Here is a 23,511-nt window from a genome sequence, read left to right as displayed (position 1 = left end):
TTATGCTTACCTCCCTGGTCCTCTCTGCCCCACTAGCTGAAACCTGATAGGCCAGGCACAGTGGCTCACGCCTGTAATCCCAGCACTTTGGGAGGCCGAGGTGGGTGGATCACCTGAGGTCAGGAGTTTGCGACCAGCCTGGCCAACATGGTGAAACCCCGTCTCTACTAAAAATACAAGAATTAGCCAGGCATGGTGGTGGGTGCCTATAATCCCAGCTACTTGGGAGACTGAGGCAGGAGAATCACTTGAACCTGGGAGGCATAGGTTGCAGTGAGCTGAGACCATGCCACTGCACTCCAGGCTGGGCAACAAAAGCAAAACTCCATTTCAAAAAAAAAAAAAAAAAAGAAACCCAATAGATAGGTGGAGGGACAGATGAGCTCCCTGAAGATTTTAGTGCAGGTGCTCTTATGGAGCCTGCCCCTCTGGCTCTGATTATAAGTGGAATTGCCTAAGCCCGTGCCCTGACCAGCTGAGATGGTGTGCTCAATTAGCAGTCGCTCAGCACTGATGGAGTCCTCCCCGAGAGCTCTCAGGTGATAGTCTATTTTTCTGCACCCCTATCTTGAGCAAGGCACCAGCAGTAATACAGAATGGAAACTCAAAGCTTCCAGCCCTCAACCTGTCACATGTTTACATTGTGAACACCTAAAAGTAGCAGGGGAATAAAAAGGCAGTAAGGTGACTTTCCTTGGGCGGGGTGCTGCAAATGGCTCTTCTACTAGCCCAAGAACAGGCTGCTAGGGCTGATTTCCATAGATTCAGATTAGGTAGTCTTCCTATGTCATGGAAAAGGTACATCAAGGTGGAGTCATTCTGTTCCTTCTAAATCCAGCCGTGGTGGGCATTTTCTTTCCAATTCAGGCCTTAGGGCCAAGTAGATGAAAGTAGTGCCTGACAGTGGAGGCCAAGTCTGGAATGATTGTCACAGATTTGGGGGTCATAGCAAAGCCCCTGCTGTCAGAATGTTATTTTGTGGTCCTGCAAGCGTTCACACTTTGCTCATATAGGGCTGTCTGGTGATCAGAACAGCCCTAAGGCCATTTGTGGTCTGCGGGTTCATTTATTTATTGAACAAGTATTTGTTGAGCACTTAATATTAGAGAGAGTAATGGGCCCTGGGAATACAGAAAAATGATCCCTGCCCTTATTAAGCTTATAGTCTAGTGGAGAAGGGAGACAAGCAACAAGGAACTAAATGTGTAATGACAATTTGAGTTCAAGCTGTGAAGGAAATGAATAGAATACAATGATAGAGAATATAGTGTTAAATAGAGTGGACAGGGAGTCTCTTTAAGCAGTGACCTGTAGAGTTTGAGCAGGATGGGTAGGGAACTAGCTGTGTTCAGAAAAGGAGATAGAGATTTTCAGACAAAGGAAAAACAGGTACAAAGATCCTGAGGGGTTGAGATCTTGATGTGTTAGAGAATCTGAAAGGAGGCCAGGGTGGCTGGAGAGGAAGGAGGGTGGAAGGAGAGAGGAAAGGAACAAGTTTGGAGAATTAGGCCTGACTTGGATCATTTAACTAAGATAAAGAGCTTGGATTTGGTCTGGAGTATGACAGTAAACCACTGAAAAGTTTAAATGATAAGGATGAAAGGGATGCCCTATGAAACAAACTCTAAACTGGGCAGTGATTCTGTGGGGTAGGAAGAGAATTGAGAATGAAAATCAGAAAACAATTCAACATCTCTAAACTGTTCCTCTTGAAGACTGTGTATACATTAGAATTACAACTGACTTCGGCCAGGTGCAGTGGCTCCTGCCTGTAATCCCAGCATTTGGGAAGCCAAGGCGGGCAGATCACAAAGTCAGGAGATCAAGACCATCCTGGCTAACACGGTGAAACCCTGTTTCTACTAAAAATACAAAAAATAAGCCAGGTGTGGTGGCAGGCACCTGTAGTCCCAGCTACTCGAGAGGCTGAGGCAGGAGAATCACTTGAACCCGGGAGACGGAGGTTGCAGTGAGCCAAGATTGCGCCACTGCACTCCAGCCTGGGTGACAGAGTGAGACTCTGTCTCAAAAAAAAAAAAAAAAAAAAAAAAAGAATTACAACTGACTTCAAGAAAAAATTTTGAGCAGGAGCATAAGGTGATCTCAGATACGTTTTTAAAGATCACTGTGGTTGTTAGAAAGAATGTGTTGTAGAGGAGCTATTTCAATGGTCACACAAGAAAAGATGGTGTTTGCATTACTAAAGAGGCAGAGAGAAATGGACAGATTTTATGTATAATTAGGAAGTAGGAATAATAGGATTCAATATTTATTAAATACATACAGTATTTCAGGCATGTTCTCAGTGCTGAAGATATAGCAGTGACTAAAGCAGGTAGGATCCTTGTCTTGTACACAAAGGCAGCATGGTAGACTGTGGGGTGCTGGAGCTGGCTCATGAGAATTGATTGTCAAATTTAGAATTTTGAGAGCTGATTGTTAAAACACAGCTATTATTAAAAACCAAACTATATAAACTTAAATACATTCTATTAAAACCAAGGGTAATCAGTACTTAAAAGTAATTACTTCCTAATTATTTTACTACATTTTACTATCCCCTGTGCTCTTGTGATTATTTATATCTATCATATCTGTATGGTAGGAATATTGTATGCAGTGTGTACTGTACATACCTTCCCAACTCTATATTTGGTGATGTCCTGTTGGTAGCTTAAAGTTGGCCATGGTAGGAGTATTTATATCACAAAAATCAGCAAATGTTACAAATCAGTGCTTTTTCCCCTCTAGAGAGCAGTTGTTAAATATTTACCAGCAAACCCCTTAATAAGAACACACTATCCTTGTTGGAACACACCCCTAGGAGTCAGGCACCCAGGGTTTAAATCATGGCTCTGCCACTTGCTAGCAATGTGATTTGGCTAAGATACCTAATATTGGCTTCCTCGTTCATAAAATGGGACTAATAGTGCTACCTTTGTCTGTTTATGCTGCTATAACAAAATGCCCATGACTGATGATTTATAATGAACAAAAATGTATTTCTCACAGTTCTGGAGGCTGGGAAGTCCAAGATTAAGGTGCCCAGCAGGTTTGGTGTGTGGTGAGGTCCTGGTCTCTGCTTCTACAATGGCATTTTGAATGCTGCATCCTCTGGAGGAGACAAATACTGTTCATCACGTGGCAGAAAAGCAGAGGAGAGAGAATCCACTTCTGAAAGCCCTTTTTATAGCAGCATTAATCCATTCATCGGGCAGAGCTCTCATGACCTAAACACCTCTCATGAGGCCCCACCTCCAAACACTGGCACATTGGGAATTAAGCTTCCAACACATTAATTTGGAGGGGACAGAAACATTCAAACCATAGCAAGTGCTATATAAGTGCTATATATATAACAGCTATGATATGAATTATATGATATAATTCATATCAAGTGCCAGACATGTGTATCCAATAGACATGAGCAAATTATTACTATTTATTGATAGAGAAGCAAGAATGGACTATTCAGAAGGCCCATTATAGACTGAGCAAGAGGAGGGGTCAGCTGGGATCAGCAAGCTCTTTGGCTGCCTGGAGCTTTATCCCTAAGCCTCCTACCCCTGAGGAAAGGGGATATTCAGTTCCTGCTCCCTGGAGTATAAAGCCACAGGCTTCAGGCCCAGCACATCTAGCACTCAGTGGGCCTAGGAGAAATGGCTAAGGTCAGAGAACTCATATCAACAGCAGAGCAGGCTGGACATAGATATAGCCATTCCAAGGGACAGTGGGTCAGTGTCCAGCTTACATCTGGCTCTTGGCAATGCAGGAGGAAGCTCTGTCATTTGCAGACATTTGCAGGTTCGTGTTCAGGCCCCTTCTGGGAGAAGTCAGAAAGCTGCTGGCTAGAAGGATTGAGAAGACTACCCAGGAAAAGAGATGGTTGAATTTCTCTGGGCTCGAGTTCCCAGAAAAGCAACAGATTGAGGTCCCCAGATCCACTCTGGGCAGCAAGGTTTGCAGAGGAAGGGAAAGAAGCATAGAAGGGTGCATGCCACTAAGGCTGCACAGCCAGGGCTGAGAGGAGTGAGGGACAAAGGCTATGGAGAGCCAGTTTCAGAGAGGAAAACTCCTGGGCTCTGGCCTCTAGCTGAAGGGCGGGAGTGCACTGATTCCTGCGGCCTCTAGGGGGTGCTCAGGCCCAAGTACCGACAAGCTGCTTTCCTCAGCCCCAGTAGGAAGCCTGGGAAGGACTCAGGACCCACAGAAGGGGCCTCCTGTAGTGAGGGGAAGAGAAGCAAGGCTGCTGAGTCTTGAGTAACCTGAGAAGTCTTGGCTTGTACCCTGTGACCAACACCAGGGTGGCCAACATATCCACAGCCCTGGGTTCCCAAATGTATACAATCTTCTACTTTCAACTCCTGCCCAAAACTTGAACTTCAACCTGGACTGCCTGCAGTGCAGATGACTCTGCTGGCCTAGTCCCTGGGTGGAGCAGGAGGATCCAGTAATGGTATCTAAGCCATTCTCGGGTACACAGGTGAATTAGGAAGCAACAGGGAAAAGGGACCATAAAGTAATATTCTGGGATAGGTGGATCCAGGGGTGCTGTGAGGGGGACCAGAGCCATGTGGGGAAGGGGTCAAGCTGAAAAATGATCATCCAGTATATGTGCTGTATGCCCTCAGACAGCCCTGTTAGGCCAGAAGGAGACTGCACCCCTGGACTGGCAAGTTAGTGCAAGACCCTGCTAATAGGACTATTGAAGACTCTCACTATGGGTTTTCTGTGGGGTGTTTGTTTCTTGGGGTGAAAGCTTCCCTCTCCCCAGGCAGGCCCAGCAAAATCTGTAGGATTCAGACAGGGTTCTGACAACTGGAGACAAGTTGTTGAGGAAATTCCTGGTGGAGGATCATGGGGTGCTCAGGAGGGAGAATATAAGGTTTCAGAGGCTGAGAGGGAAAGAAAAGGTGAGGGGGAGTCTTAGAATAGTGGCTCCCATTGCCCAACACCCAGAAAGAAGACATGCCCTGCAATGGGGAGAAGGTGAGTGTGAGCCATTGGCTGTAGCAGTGATGGCATTGCCCAGGCTGCCAAGGACTCAGAGAGTCCAGCCTTGCCCACTGACCTAGGAGGAGGGAATGATGTTCACAGCACATTTTCATTTGTAAGTCAGGAGAGGACATTGAACCTGATGGCAGAGGCCTGGTGACATGTTGTTCCAGAGTTTCCGGAATATTTGTTTTCCTGTTGGAAGGAAACTTTGCAGAGTAGAAAAGGGATCTGAGACTTTTGGTAAGATTATATGTGGGACTGTCAGGGGTGTGGAGCCATCTGTGAGGGATCAGGGCTCTTTCAGCCTTGGCTAGGGAGCAGGGGTCCTGGAACTTCATCCTGGCCCATAGCTGAGTCTGCCCATTCTTTTCTGACTCAGTAGGCAAATCTCACATAGAAATGGGGCAGCTTTGGGAGTGGGCCCAGGAAGTACTGAGGATAGCAGGTGAGATCCCAGGAAGAGATGGATGTGGGGCTGAGACACTGGAGAGAGAAACAGGACTGTCAGATAAAGGGCGTCTGTGACTCCTAGATCTCATTATGCCTACTACCATAACCTACCCCCAATTCCTAATATTCTCCTACCCTAGAAGGGGGGAAATTGTCAGAAATTTGGCTGCAATACTAGCAACACTACTCAGTACTTGAAATGCATTTTTGCATTTTTTTTTCGTTCAACAAATATTTCTGGAACAACTCTTATATGCCAGGCACTATTTTAGGAGTCAGGGATATATAATGGTAAACAAGACAGGCAAAACAAAGCAAAGCAACAACAACCATCACCAAATAAGTAGATAGATGAAAGAATTTCAAGTTTTAATAAGTAAAATAAAACAAGCAAGGGTCTGAAATGGCTAGATAAGGTGGTCAAGAAAGGCTTCATTGAGAAGGTAGCATTTAAGCAGGAGTCAGCTATAAATATTGTGAAATCCCAGTTACAGTTCTATTTGTTCTGGGTTGGTTAAATAAAGCTTTTACCCCCAAGGTGGAAACTACCAAGAAAGACTAATTACTAGTAGTGGTGGTGCTCTCTGGAAGAGAGACACCTCCTGTTCCTGCCTCATTACTGTCAACCCTTCACTTCCAGGCACTTTGCAAAGCCCTTTGCCAGTCAGGGAAGGCGAGAGGCTGGGCATGGGGCTTGGACATTTGACAACAGTGAGACATTATTGTCCCCAGACTCACTAGCACAAGGGTAAAGCTGAAGAGGCTTAGGCATGCCCCAGAAAGGCCCCTGATGAAGCCTGGAAAAAGCTGTTCTCTGAGTATTTCTAAGTAAGTTTATCTGTGTGTGTGATAATGTAGTAAGTATTGCTGTCTCTAGCTGCCTTAGAGCAGGGCTTGACACAGTACACAGAAATATTAGTTTCCTCTTTTTCTCATCTCCCCCATTGTGGAGATAAACTCAATCACAAAAGGTGATCCTCAGTCTACTCGCTTCCCTGACTTATGGATGTCTGGACCCATTGCCAGTGTGAGAGTCACAGCTGGACATCAGCAGTGTAGCCCAGTCACTGCTTGAAAATTGCTGAAGGGGGTTGGGGAGCAGCTGCTGGGAAAAGGGAGTCTTGGATTCAGATTTCTGTCCAGACCCTGACCTTATTTGCAGTGATGTAATCAGCCAATATTGGCTTAGTCCTGGGAGACAGCACATTCCCAGTAGAGTTGGAGGTGGGGGTGGTGCTGCTGCCAACTCTATATAGGGAGTTCAACTGGTCGCCCAGAGCTGTCCTGTGGACTCTGCAGCTCAGCATGGCTAGGGCACTGGGAGCACCCGTTGCACTGGGGTTGTGGAGCCTGTGCTGGTCTCTGGCCATTGCCAACCCTCTTCCTCCGTGAGTAAAGCTGGGACTAGAAGTGAAGGATTGAGTTCTGGGCTAGGGTAAGGTAGGGCCAGTTTTTAGGTCTCGGTCAAATTTGGGGTCAGGCGCTGTGGGAAAGGGATTGGTCCCAATGGACTAAGATATCTATTTTGTTCTCCCTAGGACTAGTGCCCATGGGAATGTTGCTGAAGGCGAGACGACCAAGCCAGACCCAGACGTGACTGGTGAGGCCCTGACTCCCTAAGTCTGTCTATCTGTCTGGTTGTGTCTCTGCATTTTATCACCTTCTGTTTTTTTTTTTTTTTTTTTTTTTTTTTTACTTTGCCATCTCCCTACCTCCACCCCAGAACGCTGCTCAGATGGCTGGAGCCTTGATGCCACCACCCTGGATGACAGTGGAACCATGCTGTTTTTTAAAGGTAGGAGGGACTGAGGTTAGGGTGTTTCGGACCTTAGACTTACTCTCCTTCACAAAGGGTGTCCCTGTCTGTGGGAGGTCTTAGGAATTATCTGATGATATCACTGACAGCTTCTCTCAAGCTATCTCAGTAGGTCAAAGGTTTCTCATTGGGCCCCTCAGTGAGTGTGGGTTTTTTCAGGGGAGTTTGTGTGGAAGAGTCACAAATGGGACCGTGAGTTAATCTCAGAGAGATGGAAGAATTTCCCCAGCCCTGTGGATGCTGCATTCCGTCATGGTCACAACAGTGTCTTTCTGATCAAGGTACTGCTGGGCCAAAATCAGGGCCAGACTAGAAAGGGCTGGAATCAACACTGGGGACCCTTCCCCCAAATGGCGTTGGCATGGAGCCCATAGCAATAGGTAGCAGATTTCTTTCCCATGTGACCTCCTTTCCTGTAAAAACTCGGGCTAAGGGAGTGTGCATGCATGTGGGCCTGGCAGGTGCACCATCCAGTGGCTGTTCTTCAGTCCTAGTCTTAGTTCTACACCACTCTGCTGTACCTCACACTGCTGGCCATCCTTTTTTTCCCTGGCAATTTCTTCCCTTGGCTTCCATGACCCTGTATGAAGTCCTTTTCATAGGGGAGGGCAAGTTGTTCCCAACACAATGGCACCTGGCTAGAAGAGCATGTGGAGCATGAAATCTAGTCTGCTGTGCTCACCAAGTCCCATGTGACCCATGCTGTGTCTGCTCAGAGGAAGGGGTGCCTTCTCCTACCTTGCCAAAGGTGCTGTGTGGTTGGGGAAGTCCTGACTGTCGGCTTTGTTTTCCTTCCTGCTTCTTTTCTCTCTCTTCTCAAATGTCTCATTCTATCTCAACCAGTTCCCTAATGTTCCTTGGGGATCCATCCTAGCCTTTCCATATACCTTCCCTCAGTGATCTCAGCCATCACCATGGCTCTGAGGAATATCTATGCTGTGGACACTGGATCTAGACCTACTTTCTGAGCTCCAGACATCTCTTTCCAATTATATGTTCCATAGGCACCTAAAATTCAGCATCCCCCAAACTAAGCTTTGCATCTTCTGTACAAACCAACCTTTCCTCTTGTGTTTCCTGTTTCAGTAAATGACCCCAAAATGTGCCTGATTACTACAAACCAAGTGCACACAGGGTCTCATGATCTGGGCCTTGGTTATCTTCTCAGGTTTATCTCCTCCCCTGCCACATTCACTGTGTGCCAGCCATAGGAGTCTACATGACGTTGGAGCACACTGCTTCCTCATGTTTGGGCTCTGCGTGCTGCTCCCTCTGCTGGTAACACACTTTCCTCATTTGTCAACCTGGAAAATTCCTGCTGATTTTTCAGCTCTTGGGCCCAGTGCTTCCTCTTTGTTGTGAAACCTTCCACAACTTCTCTAGGCAGACTTAGGCACTCTGTCTATATTCTCAGTGCACTCTTTACACTACACCTTGGTAGTTGCATGGCTAGGATTGTAGGAGCCCTTTCTGCTTTTGTACAGTGAACTTCCTGAAGTGAAAGACAGAGTCTTGTCATCCTCAGTGCCTCTCACAATGCCTGGCATATAGTAGTTATTCAGTGACTGTTTCTTGAATGAATGAATGAATAAATAAATGAAGAAATGAATGAAGAAATAATGTATGGATGATTGCAGGATGAACATTTGTGGGTATGTTTGTCAACACTGATGGTGTTGCAGATAAATGTGCCATGGGAGTGTCTGGGTACAGAGCTAGAGGCGTGTGTGTTATAGTAATAGTGACTGGATTTGCACAAACTGAGGGTGTGTATTGCGCGAAAGGACAGCACACTGTTGTCCACAGATGGACTGAGAATGTGTAGGGCCACAGGAGGATATTGTATAAGCACAATAGATAAAAAATGTGTGTAAATGCAGAGTGGCAGTGTCTGGGGATGCACAGTCAAAAAGAGAGTACTTTTGAATGCAGGGGGACAAAGTCTGGGTATACCCTCCTGAAAAGAAGGAGAAAGGATACCCAAAGTTGCTCCAAGATGAATTTCCTGGAATCCCATCCCCACTGGATGCAGCTGTGGAGTGTCACCGTGGAGAATGTCAAGCTGAAGGCGTCCTCTTCTTCCAAGGTCAGTCCAGGCTGGAATCCAAGAACCTGGAGTAGTGGTGGGTTGGTAGTGATGCCAGTAGTGATGGTGATAGTGGTAGTGATGGTGGTGGTGGAGCCACTATGTGGCTTTTTAAGGAAGGGAAATAGAGAAGCCACTTATGGTCTAGAGGTCACGTGAGGGAAGGAGAGGAAGTCATTCTGGTGAAGGCAACTGTGTGTAATTCTGTGTGAATAGTCCCTCATTGTTCCCCATGACCTTAGGACAAATCTACCCTCTTTAGTCTTACATACAAGGCTCTCCATGGCCAAATCCCTATTGGCCCTTCAGCTTTGACTTTTATTATACCTTTACCTTAACACTAAGCTCCGGAAACCCTACGCTATTCTCTGTATGCTCAGTTTGCTTCATGCTTTGGAATCTTTCCTCTCTCTGGGGTTCCATCTCTCCTTGTGTGCCTTTTAACTCCTACTTCAGATTTCAGTTTAAGTATCATCTTCCCTGGGAAGTTTTCCCTGACTCTCCTCACTGTCTTTGCTGAGCTAATCCTGTGTGTTTTGCTGCTGAAGTTTGGTCTATGATCACCCTCCTTTAGCCATCTCTCTGATGGCTGTGAGCTCCGTGTGGTCAATACCATTATCTGGCCCATCCTGGGACCCAGAGAAAGCACAAAGGAAGGCATAACCCGGTCTCACCAAATGCCTGTTGATTGATTGGACAAAGGTGACCGTGAGTGGTTCTGGGACTTGGCTACGGGAACCATGAAGGAGCGTTCCTGGCCAGCTGTTGGCAACTGCTCCTCTGCCCTGAGATGGCTGGGCCGCTACTACTGCTTCCAGGGTAACCAATTCCTGCGCTTTGACCCTGTCAGGGGAGAAGTGCCTCCCAGGTACCCGCGGGATGTCCGAGACTACTTCATGCCCTGCCCTGGCAGAGGTGAGAAAGCCCTAGCACTTGAGCCCTGTCAGAATTCATCCACTTTCCCTGAGCTTGTGGATCTCACATGTCCTAGCTCTCACCTTAACTCCGTGTTGCAACACCTTGGCCTTTAATCTAGCCCCATTTCCATTCTGGATTTTCCCATTGCCCTCATATGGGGAAACCCACACCCCACTAACCCCAGCCATCTCTTTCACCTTGGACCTCACTCTGACCTCTGGCCTCCTTCTGTGTTCCCCTCACCCACTTCTCTCTCCAGGCCATGGACACAGGAATGGGACTGGCCATGGGAATGGTACCCACCATGGCCTTGAGTATATGCGCTGTAGCCCACATCTAGTCTTGTCTGCACTGACGTCTGACAACCATGGTGCCACCTATGCCTTCAGTGGTGAGAGATGCCCCCAACTCCCCCAATGTGCTCTCACATCTCTTTTACTTGTATCTACCATCTTTGACACATTTCTCCATTGTCATCACTGTGTCACTTATTTTGTCCCCTCTGTCCCCATCCTTCTGCATGCCCTTCTGCATCCCTCATCTCTGAGGCATATTTCTCAATCTTGTCTGTCATGGCCCAAGCCCCTAACTTCATCTGTCTGTCTACCATCTACTTCTATGGCTGTGCCCACTGTGGACCTCTCTAGGCCCCTGTGACTCCTTGTGTTCTCCTTGCTCAATGCCCTGCTGAGCCCTCAGGCTCTCCCTTGCTCCCTGGACTTCTATGTGTCTCTGTACCTCTTTGCCTCCCTTTGTTCTTGCATATCTTTCTGAGTCCTCTGGCTCCCCCTGATTTATTCTCAGAACTCCATCTTGTTCCAGGTTCCTAGTTCCTATGTCCAGACCCCTGGGCATAGCACTGCCTGGGGATGAGATGTTCTCATTGCTGAGAACCAGCTGAGAAGTGTTGGGTACTTTAGACCTTTAGAGTCTGGCTTCACTAGCCTGTGGAGGTTTCTCCTCTGAGTAGCCAATGGAGATACCCCTCCCTTGACCTGTGGCATCAATTGGTAAAAGCCATCTAATAATACCTAGGGCTGTTCTGAGTTCAGTCAGGCAGTAAATGGTCATGCTGCACAGTTAAGAATATCCCCAAGAGAAGTGAGCAACCACATCACATCCAACCTAAGATATATGTATAATTAGGACAGTGGTAAGAATATAAAATCGTGAAAATATTTTTTCACACAAAATTTTTTTGGCTCCTGACCCTTGGACAAATTTGACCAGTTATGACTATCAAGTTCTGTTGAAAAATACATCACCACATGGAGAACAAATCTCCACAGCAGGACTGCATACTATAATGAGAACATACAGCTAAAATGAAACACACACCTGTAGTGAAAATACAACATTAAACTGAGAACATATGCCATAGTAAGAACATAAGTATCAAGAGAACATGCAGCCATGGTGAGAGCCCATTGGGAGGACACACAGACAAAGTGAAATTCAGAAAGAGAGAGAGAGTGAGTGAGAGCTTGTGAAAACAGGGCCACAGGAAACACACAGAAATAGAGAGAGACACCAAGCCATCTAGAGATCACAGAACTTCAAGGCCACGTGGCCATAATGAGAATGCTACCGAACTCCTAAATGAAAAATGTCATATATGCTCCATAGCTGTTGAGAGAGCACACAGCATGGAGAGAACACCTTATATTAAAAATACCCAGGCCGGGCGTGGTGGCTTACGCCTGTAATCCTAGCACTTTGGGAGGCTGAGGCAGGTGGATTGCTTGAGCAGCTTGAGCCTAGGAGTTTGAGACCAGCCTGGGCAACATGGCAAAACCTCATCTCTACAAAAAATATAGAAATTAGGCGGGTGTGGTAGTGCGTTCCTATAGTACCATCTACTTCAGAGGCTGAGGTGGACCCCCCGAACCTGGAAGGTCGAGGCTTCAGTGAGCCATGATCGTGCTACTGCACTCCAGCCTGGGTGACAGAGTGAGACCATATCTCAAAAAAACAAAAACAAAAACAACAACAAAAAAAACAAACCATATATATATATATACCTAGCTGAGGTGAGAATGCACTATCTTGGTAAAAACTCCAACATGACCCAGCTACAGCATGGGGCAGTCCCTCTCCTCTCGCTGGTAAATCTTTTTTCTTTCTCTGCCTCATAGTTTTGTTGTTGTTGTTGTTGCTGTTGTTTGAGATGGAGTCTCACTCTGTCGCCCAGGCTGGAGTGCAATGGCGCAATCTTGGTTCACTGCAACCTCTGCCTCCTGGGTTCAAGCGATCCTCCTGCCTCAGCCTCCTGTATAGCTGGGACTACAGGCGCATACCACCATGCCTGGCTAATTTTTGTATTTTTTTTTTAGGTTACAATGTACTATTGATTAATTTAATTTTTGTATTTTTAGTAGAGATGGGGTTTCACCATGTTGGCCAGGCTGGTCTCGAACTCCTGACCTCAGGTGATCCGCCTGCCTCGGCCTCCCAAAGTGCTAGGATTATAGGCATGAGCAACCACACCTGGCCCCTCATAGGTTTTCATCTATTCTCTTTGCTTCTTCACAACTTTGGCTTCCACGTGGACCATCATGTTCTCTCCACCTTCTCACTACTTCGTGATCTTTCAGTCTCAGTTCCAACTGGTACCTCCCTCAGTTGTTCTTTTTTTCTAGTAAGATTTCCAGAGAGGGAATCTGAATGGTCCAGTCCATATTTTCAGACCACACCACGTTAAAGTGGTTGATTGCCAGCCTATGTATTGGCTACATTAATGGGTTGGGGACTCATCACTTACTTCATTGCACAAAGCAGCATATCTCTGGTTCTCAAAATAGGGCCCCTGGGCCAGGTAATCCCAGCACTGTGGGAGGTCGAGGCAGGCAGATCACTTGAGTCCAGGATTCTAGACCAGCCTGAGCAACATGGTGAAATCTCATCTCTACTAAAAATACAAAAAATGAGCCAGGTGTGGTGACATGCACCAGTAGTCCCAGCTGTTTAGGAGGCTGAGGTGGGAGGATTGCTTGAGTGTGGGAGGCAGAGATTGCAGTGAACCATGATTGCGCCTCTGCAATCCAGCCTGGGTGACAGATTGAGACCCTGTCTCAAAAAATAAATAAAGTAGCTGGCCGGGTGCGGTGGCTCACGCTTGTAATCCCAGCACTTTGGGAGGCCGAGGTGGGCGGATCACGAGGTCAGGAGATCGAGACCACGGTGAAACCCCGTCTCTACTAAAAATACAAAAAATTAGCCGGGCGTAGTGGCGGGCGCCTGTAGTCCCAGCTACTCGGAGAGGCTGAGGCAGGAGAATGGCGTGAACCCGGGAGGCGGAGCTTGCAGTGAGCTGAGATCGCGCCACTGCACTCCAGCCTGGGCGACAGAGCGAGACTCCGTCTCAAAAAATAAAATAAAATAAAATAAAAAAATAAAAAAATAAATAAAATAAAATAAAATAAATATGGTTCCTGAGCAGGGTAATTTCAGTGGGAAACCTCCCAGGGAAGGTGGATATGTCAGTCACCACTATATACTCAGTACAGAGCTAATAAGAGAACATGTGGTAGCAGCAAGAACACTAGGTATTTACTCAACAAATATTTGTTGAATATCTGATAAGTAGTGGGCATTTTCCTAGGCACTGAGATACAGTAGTCAACATGGCAGACGAGATGCCCGCCCTGCTAGGCTCTGCTAAAGTGAGAGAGGACAATAAGAAAGAGAAAGGAAGAAAGAGACTACATTTAGGTAATATTAAGGGTTGTAAAGAAAATAAGACAGGATAGTGGGATAGAGGTGAGGAGAATGAGGGCTGTCTTCTGAAGAAATGACTTTTGAGCTGAGACTTCAGTGATGAGAAGGAATTAGCCACACAATGTGCTGGAGGAAAAGCATTTTAGGGAGGGTGAGCAGCACATACTTCAAGGAATCAAGAAGGAAGCCTGGTGAGGCTGGAACACAGAGAAAGAGCAGGTGGGCGACTTGAAAGAGCAGGGAAGGCAGTGGCCAGGTTACCTAGACCTGGTAAGGGTTTTCAAACATAAAAGGGAGTCATCAGAAAGTCTTGAGCAGGGCTGTGATATATTCTAACTCATTTTTTATAAAAGATCACTCTGACTTTTTGTGGAACATAAATTATAAAGGTACAATCATGTAAGCAAGGAATCTAGCTAGCAATTCGTGCAGTTGTCCAAATTAGAGGTGATGACAGCTTGAACTAGGATGATAGCAGCAGAGGTGGTGAGGAGTCACCATGATATATTTTGGAGGTAAAGCTGACAGCGTTAACTAATAGATAAGATAGGCCGGGCATGGTGGCTCACGCCTGTAATCCTAGCACTTTGGGAGGCCAAGGTGAGTGGATCACCTGAGGTCAGGAGTTTGAGACCAGCCTGACCAACATGGTGAAACTTCGTCTCTACTAGCTGGAATGGTGGCACATGCCTGTAATCTCAGCCTACTTGGGAGGCTGAGGCAGGAGAATCGCTTGAACCTGGGAGGTGGAGGTTGCAGTGAGCCGAGATTGCACCATTGCACTCCCGCCTGGGGAACAAGAGTGAAACTCTGTCTCTAAATAAATGAATGAATGAATGATATCAGTCAGAGTAGGGAAGGGAAAAGAGGCTTCAAGTATGACTCAGCTTTCACGGACTTGGCAACTGAGTGGCTGGTGGTGTTTTCTAAAATGGGAAAGACTAGGGAGTGTGTGTGTTGGTGGGGGGCAGAAATCAGTTTGGATATAATTAGGTTTTGGGTGCCTATTGGCACCCCATAAGCATGTCAGGTAGGCAGCTGATTTGGAGCCTAAACCTCAAAGGAGAGGTCAGTCAGGGCTGACGAGAACAGATTGGAAGTCATCAGCACATAGATGGCATTTAAAGCCCCTGGACTAGGTGAGATTACCAACAAAGTGAAGGTAGAGAGAGAAGAGAAGAGGCCCAAACTAGGGTATTCCAATATTTAGATATCAGGTTGAAGAAAAGAGTAGTCAAAAAAGATAAGAGGAATACTGGGAGAGTCAGGTGTCACAGAAGCCAAGTTCCAAAAAAAAGACATTTAAAGGAGAAGGAAGTAGTGAGCAGTCAAGTGCTCCTGAGAGGTAGGGTCAGATGAGAACAGAGAATTGACCATGAGATTTGGCAAATTGGAGAATACTAGCAATCTGGATAAGAACAATTTCAATGGTTGAGGGAAACAGAAGTGTAATTGAAGAGGATTGAGGAAAAAAGATAAATGGGAGCCTAGATAATTCCTTAATAAGTTGTTGTGAAAAGAGGAGAAGAAAAATGGGGTGCCAGCCCAGCTACTCCTTCACTCTCCCACCACCTCACAGGGAGGGACTGGAGAACACAGCCAGAGTGAGAACATTCAGCAGAAGCGGTGCTTCTTTTTTAACTTCTGGACACTGTATCTCATTATCTATAACCGCATCTCTGCACATGGACACCTGAGATCCTTAGGGAGTGCTCGCCGACCCCATGATGTTGGCCTTACCTGGAAACTTAGCCACTGTTTTCCACACTTGCCTTTCTTTCAGGCACCTGCTGATTCCAGTTCCAACCAGGGCACAGTGTCCAACATTGCTGACCAAGTCTTGCTCTATTTCTCCTCCTCACCTGGCCTCTTCCATCTTGGCCTCTGGATGCATTCTCTCCCTCTCACGACCCATTTCTGCGTTCATCACTAGCCTCTTCTCTGCCTGGGCTTCTGCCAGCAGCCCTAGAGCAACCTATGGTATTCCACAGGGTCCCACTACTGGCGTCTGGACACCAGCCGGGATGGCTGGCATAGCTGGCCCATTGCTCATCAGTGGCCCCAGGGTCCTTCAACAGTGGATGCTGCCTTTTCCTGGGAAGAAAAACTCTATCTGGTACAGGTGTGTATTGGGGGAGAGGCTGGAGGTAGAGACTGGGACAAGCATATCCAACTCTGTATTGATTACTGTCCTTTGTCCTCCAGGGCACCCAGGTATATGTCTTCCTGACAAAGGGAGGCTATACCCTAGCAAGCGGTTATCCGAAGCGGCTGGAGAAGGAAGTCGGGACCCCTCATGGGATTATCCTGGACTCTGTGGATGCGGCCTTTGTCTGCCCTGGGTCTTCTCGGCTCCATATCATGGCAGGTGAGGGGCTTCTGGGTGCTTAGAGGGCAGCTTGTTCTGCTACCTGTCTGTGGCATAGATCCCCACCAGGGCATGAGAAGGCCTAGGTCAGGATCCCCATGATATGGAAGCCATACTGTGTTTGGTGCCTTCTCCCCAGGACGGCGGCTATGGTGGCTGGACCTGAAGTCAGGAGCTCAAGCCATGTGGACAGAGCTTCCTTGGCCCCATGAGAAGGTGGACGGAGCCTTGTGTGTGGAAAAGTCCCTTGGCCCTAACTCATGTTCCGCCAATGGTCCCGGCTTGTACCTCATCCATGGTCCCAACTTGTACTGCTACAGTGATGTGGAGAAACTGATCGCAGCCAAGGCCCTTCCGCAGCCCCAGAACATGACCAGTCTCCTGGGCTGCACTCACTGAGGGGCCTTCTGACATGAGTCTGGCCTGGCCCCACCTCCCAGTTCCCCATAATAAAGACAGATTGCTTCTTCGCTTCTCACTGAGGGGCCTTCTGACATGAGTCTGGCCTGGCCCCACCTCCCCAATTCCTCATAATAAAGACAGATTGCTTCTTCGCTTGAATCAAGGGGCCTTGGCTGTGAAACAATCTTACTTCTTTCTTTGAGTTGAAAAGTTAGCAACTTCTCCTTTGAGGCTCTCGAGCTCAAACAAGGCTGTGAGAAACAAGGGAGGGGAGGACTAAGGGGCAAACCTCATCTCTGCGCAGATGATTCTTAGGTCCAGATCATAAACTAGCTCTTTGCAGACTATCTACACATAGTGGGGGGAAAGAGAACCAGAGTCGGAAGAGGAACAGCTGAGTTTATACAGCAAGTAAGAGGTGGAGGTAGGACTCTGATTCAACTTGCTGATAGATGACCACAACCCAGCCGCAAGGCATCAGAAACAACAGGGCCTGGGGCAACTATGCATGTGCAAAGAGGATTAGCTCAGAGTTGTGGGGGAGGAGCTTCAATCTGGGGGACCTCAAATTATGGTTCTGGGTAATTCAAGTAACACCACTCGTGGCTTGGGTTGCCATGAGTTAGGCATGACAAGTGGAATGAAGTTGAAGTGGGGGAAACAGAAGTACACCAGCTGTGTGTCAGAGGCAAGCTGGAGAGAGGGGAGAAACAATGATTTAGGGACCTGGCACCATGAAGCACATTTGCAGAACACAGCCCTTGGGAGTCTTGCTGGAGCCTCAGGAGCTTTGCTGGCACAGAGGATCTGGCCTACTCAATTAGCCTCCTGGATATCTGCACCATCTAGACCAGCAAATGTCACCGGCAAGGAGGTTGCAGTGCTTGGTTATATTCTGGTCATAAACTGGTGAAGCGATCCTCCTGCCTCAGCCTCCTGTATAGCTGCGACTACAGGCGCATACCACCATGCCTGGCTAATTTTTGTATTTTTGCAGACTGATGTCCCCACACCAGCTACCCAATTACTATGGCCACAACTTTAACCCTATTCATCACTCACAATTGCTCCACCTGTTGAAGAAATTCCTTAAATTCCAGTATCTCTCTTGTGAGTGCAGCCCCTTATCCTTCTGCCTCCCTCACTTCACTCCCACATTCATGCTCTTTGACTTTGTTACTGTCACAGTCTTCCATTCCCTAAAAGCTATTTTTCTTCCACCCAAATTAAACATCAACACTGATTATCTGGGCCAGGTGCAGTGGCTTATGCCTAAATCCCAGTGCTTTGGGAGGCCAAATTGGGAGGATCACTTGAGGCCAGGAGTTCGAGACCAGCCTGGGAAACAAAGCAAGACTCTGGTCTCTACAAACAATAAAAATAATTAGCAGGGTGTTTTGGCATGTGCCTGTAGTCCCAGCTACTTAGGAGGCTGAGGCAGGAGGATCACTTGAACCCAAAAGTTTGAGGCCACAGTAAGCTATGATTGCATCACTGCATTCCAGCCCGGGTGACAGAGGAAACCTGTCTCTATTTTTTTAAAAAATAATTATTTGAACAACTTTCTTGACAATACTTTTATTTCTTTTCCCCCTTTAACCTCTATTTCATCCAGCTATTAAAGAAAAAAAAGAAATCAACAACAAAAACCAACTGTAGGTCAGAGAAAGTTTGAGAACTTTAAAATCAGACATGTCTGAGCTCCAATCCCAGCCAAGCCACTTTCTGCTTAGATTTGAGAAATTTAACCTCTCAGCTTCTTGTGTGTGTGTGATATATATGATATGCAAATAAGAATGTCTGTTGTATCAATCATTGTTCAATAAGAATACAGAAACCACTCTAGATATCCAAGTAGAGAAAGATTTAATGCAAGGAGTTTGTTACAAAGTTGCAAGAAGGTTTGGAGACACATAACCAGGGAAAGCAGTTACCCCAAAATCGGGAAGCTACTACCAATCTGGATTTAGAGGAGCAAATAGGAGAAAAGTTATCACCCAAAGATCAAGAAGCTGGAGCCCATGAATCTGCACCAGCTACTGATGCTATTGGGGTTTGTATTGCTGATGCTATGCAACCACCTCCACTTTCACTAGGCAGGAACCACTGCTGCTGATGGTGCCAGAGGCACTGCCAGAAACAAAAGGGCTTTTTCCTTTCTCTTCCCTTCAGACCTAATTGGAGCCAAGCTGACAAGGGAGTCTGAGAAATGTGGTTTTCAGATTTCCAGCCCTGGCGGTGCAGAGAAGATATAGAAAAGTGCATGTGGGAATGAGCCCCAATAGACAATATCTGCTACGTGTATTCACATGCATTGTAACTCTTGGTTGCATGTAATAAAACCCAACTTAGGCCGGCACAGTGGCTCACGCCTGTAATCCCTGAACTTTGGGAAGCCGAGGCGGGTGGATCACTTGAGGTCAGGAGTTTGAAACCAGCCTGGCCAACATGATGAAATCCTGTCTCTACTAAAAATACAAAAAACTAGCCAGGTGTGGTGGCAGGCATCTGTAATCTCAGCTACTTGGGAGACTGAGGCAGGAGAATCAGTTGAACCTGGGAGGCGGAGGTTGCCATGAGCCTAGATCACGCCACTGCACTCCAGCCTGGGCGACAGAGCAAGATGCTGTGGAAAAAAAAAAAAATCCAACTTAAAGTGATGCAAGCAAAAAGGGAATTTATTGATTTAAAGAGCTAAAAAAATCTATGGGCAGATTTCAACTTCATGGAAAAGGTAAATCTACAGGTTAAATTGATATTGTTAGACACCTGTCTCCATCCCTTGCTTTGCTTTCTTTGAGTTAGCTTCATTCTTAGGAAGGTTCATCCTTCCTTGTGGCAACTTGTCCCTCAGGCTTATGTTCTATCAGCACGTCTTACCCAATATTTCCAGGAAAATTCCTGGATCTGATTGTTCACTGGTTCAAATTTTGTCATGTGCCTATCTCTGAATTGATCACTTTAACTTAGATAGGCCAATCCTGGGTTAGGAACGTACCACTGAAGTGGGTTGTGGGACTACGATGATTCCCATCTGAACCACATGGACAGAGTGGGGAGGGGATGGGTCTCCAAAGAAAACAGATGTGCTATTACCAACAAAAGGGGGAAGGGTTACTGGGCAGATAATAATGGCAACAACAGATGTTCATGATGGGATAATACTTATCTTGTGAAGGTTTTCTTGTTCCCCATCCAACCCTCCTTCTCTTCCTCAGCTAAAGAGTTTAAAAGTATTGATATCGGCCAGGCATGGTGGCTGATTCCTGTAATCCCAGCACTTTGGGAGGCCAAGGTGGTCAGATCACGAGGTCAGCAGTTCGAGACCAGCCTGGCTGACATGGTGAAACCCTGTCTCTACTAAAAATACAAAAATTAGCCAGGCGTGGTGGCAGGTGCCTGTAATCCCAGCTACTCAGGAGGCTGAGGCAGGAGAATTGTTTGAACCTGGGAAGCGGAGGTTGCAGTGAGCCAAGACCGTGCCATTGCACTCCAGCCTGGGCGACAGAGCAAGACTCCATCTCAAAAAAAAAAAAATTGATATCACTCGGTATTAAATACCTCAACCTCTGCTCTACTCCCACCTTTTGCCCTACATGCACCCCTCTCCTCACCCCTCTCCCTTCAGTCTGTAAAGGTAAGGTGTCCAATTTTCCTACGTGAGCCTTTCATCCCACCCTCTCTCATCACCTCCAGGATCTCCCGATCTCTCATCTTTTTTCTTTTTTTTCAAATTCATCATATCTACTGATATCTTTTAGTAGTTTACACCCAATGTTCAAGTCTCTACCATCTTTTTATTAAAAGCAAAACAGAATATTTTCTTTTGCCTGAGAGATTCATTTTACCAGAGAATTTCATTTTATTTTTCAATTTCCTTTTTTTATTATTATTTTTGATCGGAAATCACAATATACATTTATGGGGTACAATGTGATGTTTTGATATATGTATGCAATGTGGAAAGATTAATTAATCTAATTAGCATATCCCTCACCTCACCTACCTATAATTTTTTACGGTGAGACTTTTGAAATTTATTCTCGTTATTTTGAAATATACAATACATTGCTATTGACTTTAGCCTTTTTGCTATTCAACAGATCTCAAAACTTATTCCTCCTGTCTACCGGGGAACACTATACCCTTTGATCAACAACTCCCCATTCCCTTCCATCCCTGCCCCTCCCATACCCCAAAAAGACTGTCTTCTTGACTGTCTTTTTCTGTGCTGGCTCCTAAACACTGGCATTCCAGAGTTCAGTTCTCAGTCCTTTTCTCTTCTCACCCTATACTCTTCTAGGTAGTTGTTGGAATAGTCCTGTTGAACCAGGCTTGGCTGCTCACCCCTGTAATCCCAGCACTTTGTGAGACCAAAGTGGGAAGATTGCTTGAGTGCAGGAGTTCCTGACCTGCTGGGGCAACATAGTGAGACCCACATGTCTTCATAATAAACAAACAAAAGAATAGTTCTGTTGAAGAAGGGTATTGGATTGAGAAAGTTTTTGCCAGGTCTTTGACTTAGGAATTCCACTTCATGTAGCATGTGGGAAGACTTTATTCCTTATAGATTTTCCAAATGAAAACTGCCATCAAGAAGAAAAGAGGTGTGTCAGATCAATCATAAGAAAAATTGCAATACCGAAGCAGTACTTATATATAGTGGAGGATAAAGCTGCCTTCATTCCAGAAGTGTCTTTACTTTTAATAGAGATGAAAGCTCTATACTTTCATATAGGTGACTTGGGTGCCAACTGCCTAGTAATGCTAATTAGCTAAACTACCAAACCAAACAGCAGAAAGCCACTACTCTTGGTAAGTGACTCTAGATGGATTTGCTAATTCAATTCAATTTTTTGCTAATATAATTCAATTTTTTCCGGATAGGTCCAAGGTAATAATTTTCAAAGTCTGCTGCCTCAGAGGAACCCACACTGGTCAGAACCAAATGCAGCATCTGAGGTGGCTCATAGGCTATTCATTGGTTGCTCCCACACCATAGAAAGCATCAGAAGAGGGAAGAGATTACAGTAGAGAAAGGATGGGTGAAAGGCACAGGTTGATTCCCCATTGGTCAGGAGACTTTGCAGACCTCAGAAGAGATCAAGAATTCAAGAAGACTACCTGTGGGTCAAATACATAAGGAAAAAGATGCCCTTGTGAACTGCACATGGGCATCCCTAGCTAATTAGACTCTTCCCTTCAACCTCATCATGCAATCTATGTCCTTCGTACCTGAAGAGATTTCCCTGAATACTGAAGCCTTCCTGCTCAATGAGATTGGGAAGACAAATATTTTGGTGGGCTATCTGTAAACGGGTGATACTTCTGGATTCTTTTTTCATTTTCTCAAAAATAAATCTGGATGTCATTTTTTAAATCTACAATTCCATAGCTAATCAACCAATTGATCACTGATGTATGGGAATTCTACCTCTTGAATATTTATCAAACCCATGCAATTTTCTCCATCCCTAGTCCCACCACCAGAGTCCAAGCCATCATCATCTTTAACCTGGTCTCTTGCTTCCTAACTGGTCTACATTCTTCCAATTTTGCTTTTCTCCTATCCTTCCTCAGGAGCTGAAAGCAATCTTCTAAAATGCGAGTGTGAACATGCCCCTCTCCTGCTTCAAACCCTTCCATGCTTTTCCATTGCCCTTAAAATAAAGGTCAAACCCTTAGCTCAGCATATAACGCCCTCCTTGATCTGGCACTTTCCCACCTTCCTATTTCATCTTATGCCATTCTCCACTATCACACCTGTGTTAGGCTGTTCTTGTGTTGCTATAAATAAATACTTAAGATGGGGCAATTTATAAAGAAAAGAGGTTTAGGGCCGGGCACGGTGGCTCACTCCTGTAATCCCAGCACTTTGGGAGGCCAAGGCGGGTGGATCACGAGGTCAGGAGATCGAGACCATCCTGGCTAACACGGTGAAAACCCATCTCTACTAAAAATACACAAAATTAGCTGGGCATGGCGGTGGGCGCCTGTAGTCCCAGCTACTCGGGAGGCTGAGGCAGGAGAATGGTGTGAACCGAGGCGGCAGAGCTTGCAGTGAGCTGAGATTGCACCACTGCACTCCAGCCTGGGGGACAGAGTGAGACTCTGTCTCAAAAAAAAAAAAAACAGAAAAGAGGTTTAATTGGCTCACAGTTCTGCAGGCTATACAGGAAACATGGTACCAGCATCTGCTTGGCTTCCAGGGGGTCCTCAGGGAGCTTTTACTCATGGCAGAAAGCAAAGTGGGAGCAGGCATCCCACATGGCTGATCAGAAGCAAGAGAGTGTAGGGGGAGAAGTGCCATACACTATTTATTTATTTATTTATTTATTTATTTATTTATTTATTTGAGATGGAGTTTCACTCTGCTGCCCAGGCTGGAGTGCAGTGGCATGATCTCGGTTCACTGCAGCCTCCGCCTCCTGGGTGCAAGTAATTCTCCTGCCTCAGCCTTCCAAGTAGCTGGGACTACAGGTGCCTGCCACCATGCCCAGCTAATTTTTTTGTGTTTTTAATAGAGATGAGATTTCACCATGTGGACCAGGCTGTTTTCGAACTCCTGGCCTCAGTTGATCTACCCACCTTGGCCTCCCACACAGTGAGACCCCATCTCTACTAAAATACAAAAAGTCAGGCGCGGTGGCACACGCCTGTGGTCCAGGTACTACGGGGGCTGAGGCGGGAGGAATCTGAGCCCTGGAGGTTGAGGCCTCAGAGAGCCATGATCTTGCCCCTGTGTGATAGAGTGAG

The 23,511-nt window shown here is 46.3% G+C and overlaps 1 protein-coding gene across 1 annotated transcript; it reads left to right on the top strand.

The window, feature by feature from the left end:
* The first annotated feature begins 6,735 nt into the window (after positions 1 to 6,735).
* Positions 6,736 to 16,921, top strand: HPX (hemopexin). The gene is made up of 10 exons (XM_003254857.2): positions 6,736 to 6,836; positions 6,987 to 7,048; positions 7,172 to 7,243; positions 7,424 to 7,545; positions 9,197 to 9,350; positions 10,053 to 10,265; positions 10,528 to 10,659; positions 15,977 to 16,107; positions 16,191 to 16,353; positions 16,493 to 16,921. Exons 1-10 carry the CDS (start codon positions 6,754 to 6,756, stop codon positions 16,750 to 16,752), a joined length of 1,392 nt encoding a protein of 463 aa, XP_003254905.2. The 5' UTR covers positions 6,736 to 6,753; the 3' UTR covers positions 16,753 to 16,921.
* The last annotated feature ends 6,590 nt before the right edge of the window (positions 16,922 to 23,511 follow it).

This window comes from Nomascus leucogenys, chromosome 15 (genome assembly GCF_006542625.1).
Source record: "Nomascus leucogenys isolate Asia chromosome 15, Asia_NLE_v1, whole genome shotgun sequence".
Taxonomy (NCBI): domain Eukaryota; kingdom Metazoa; phylum Chordata; class Mammalia; order Primates; family Hylobatidae; genus Nomascus; species Nomascus leucogenys.
Note: the sequence above shows the minus strand (reverse complement) of the source record. Positions and strands in the feature narration are given on the sequence as shown.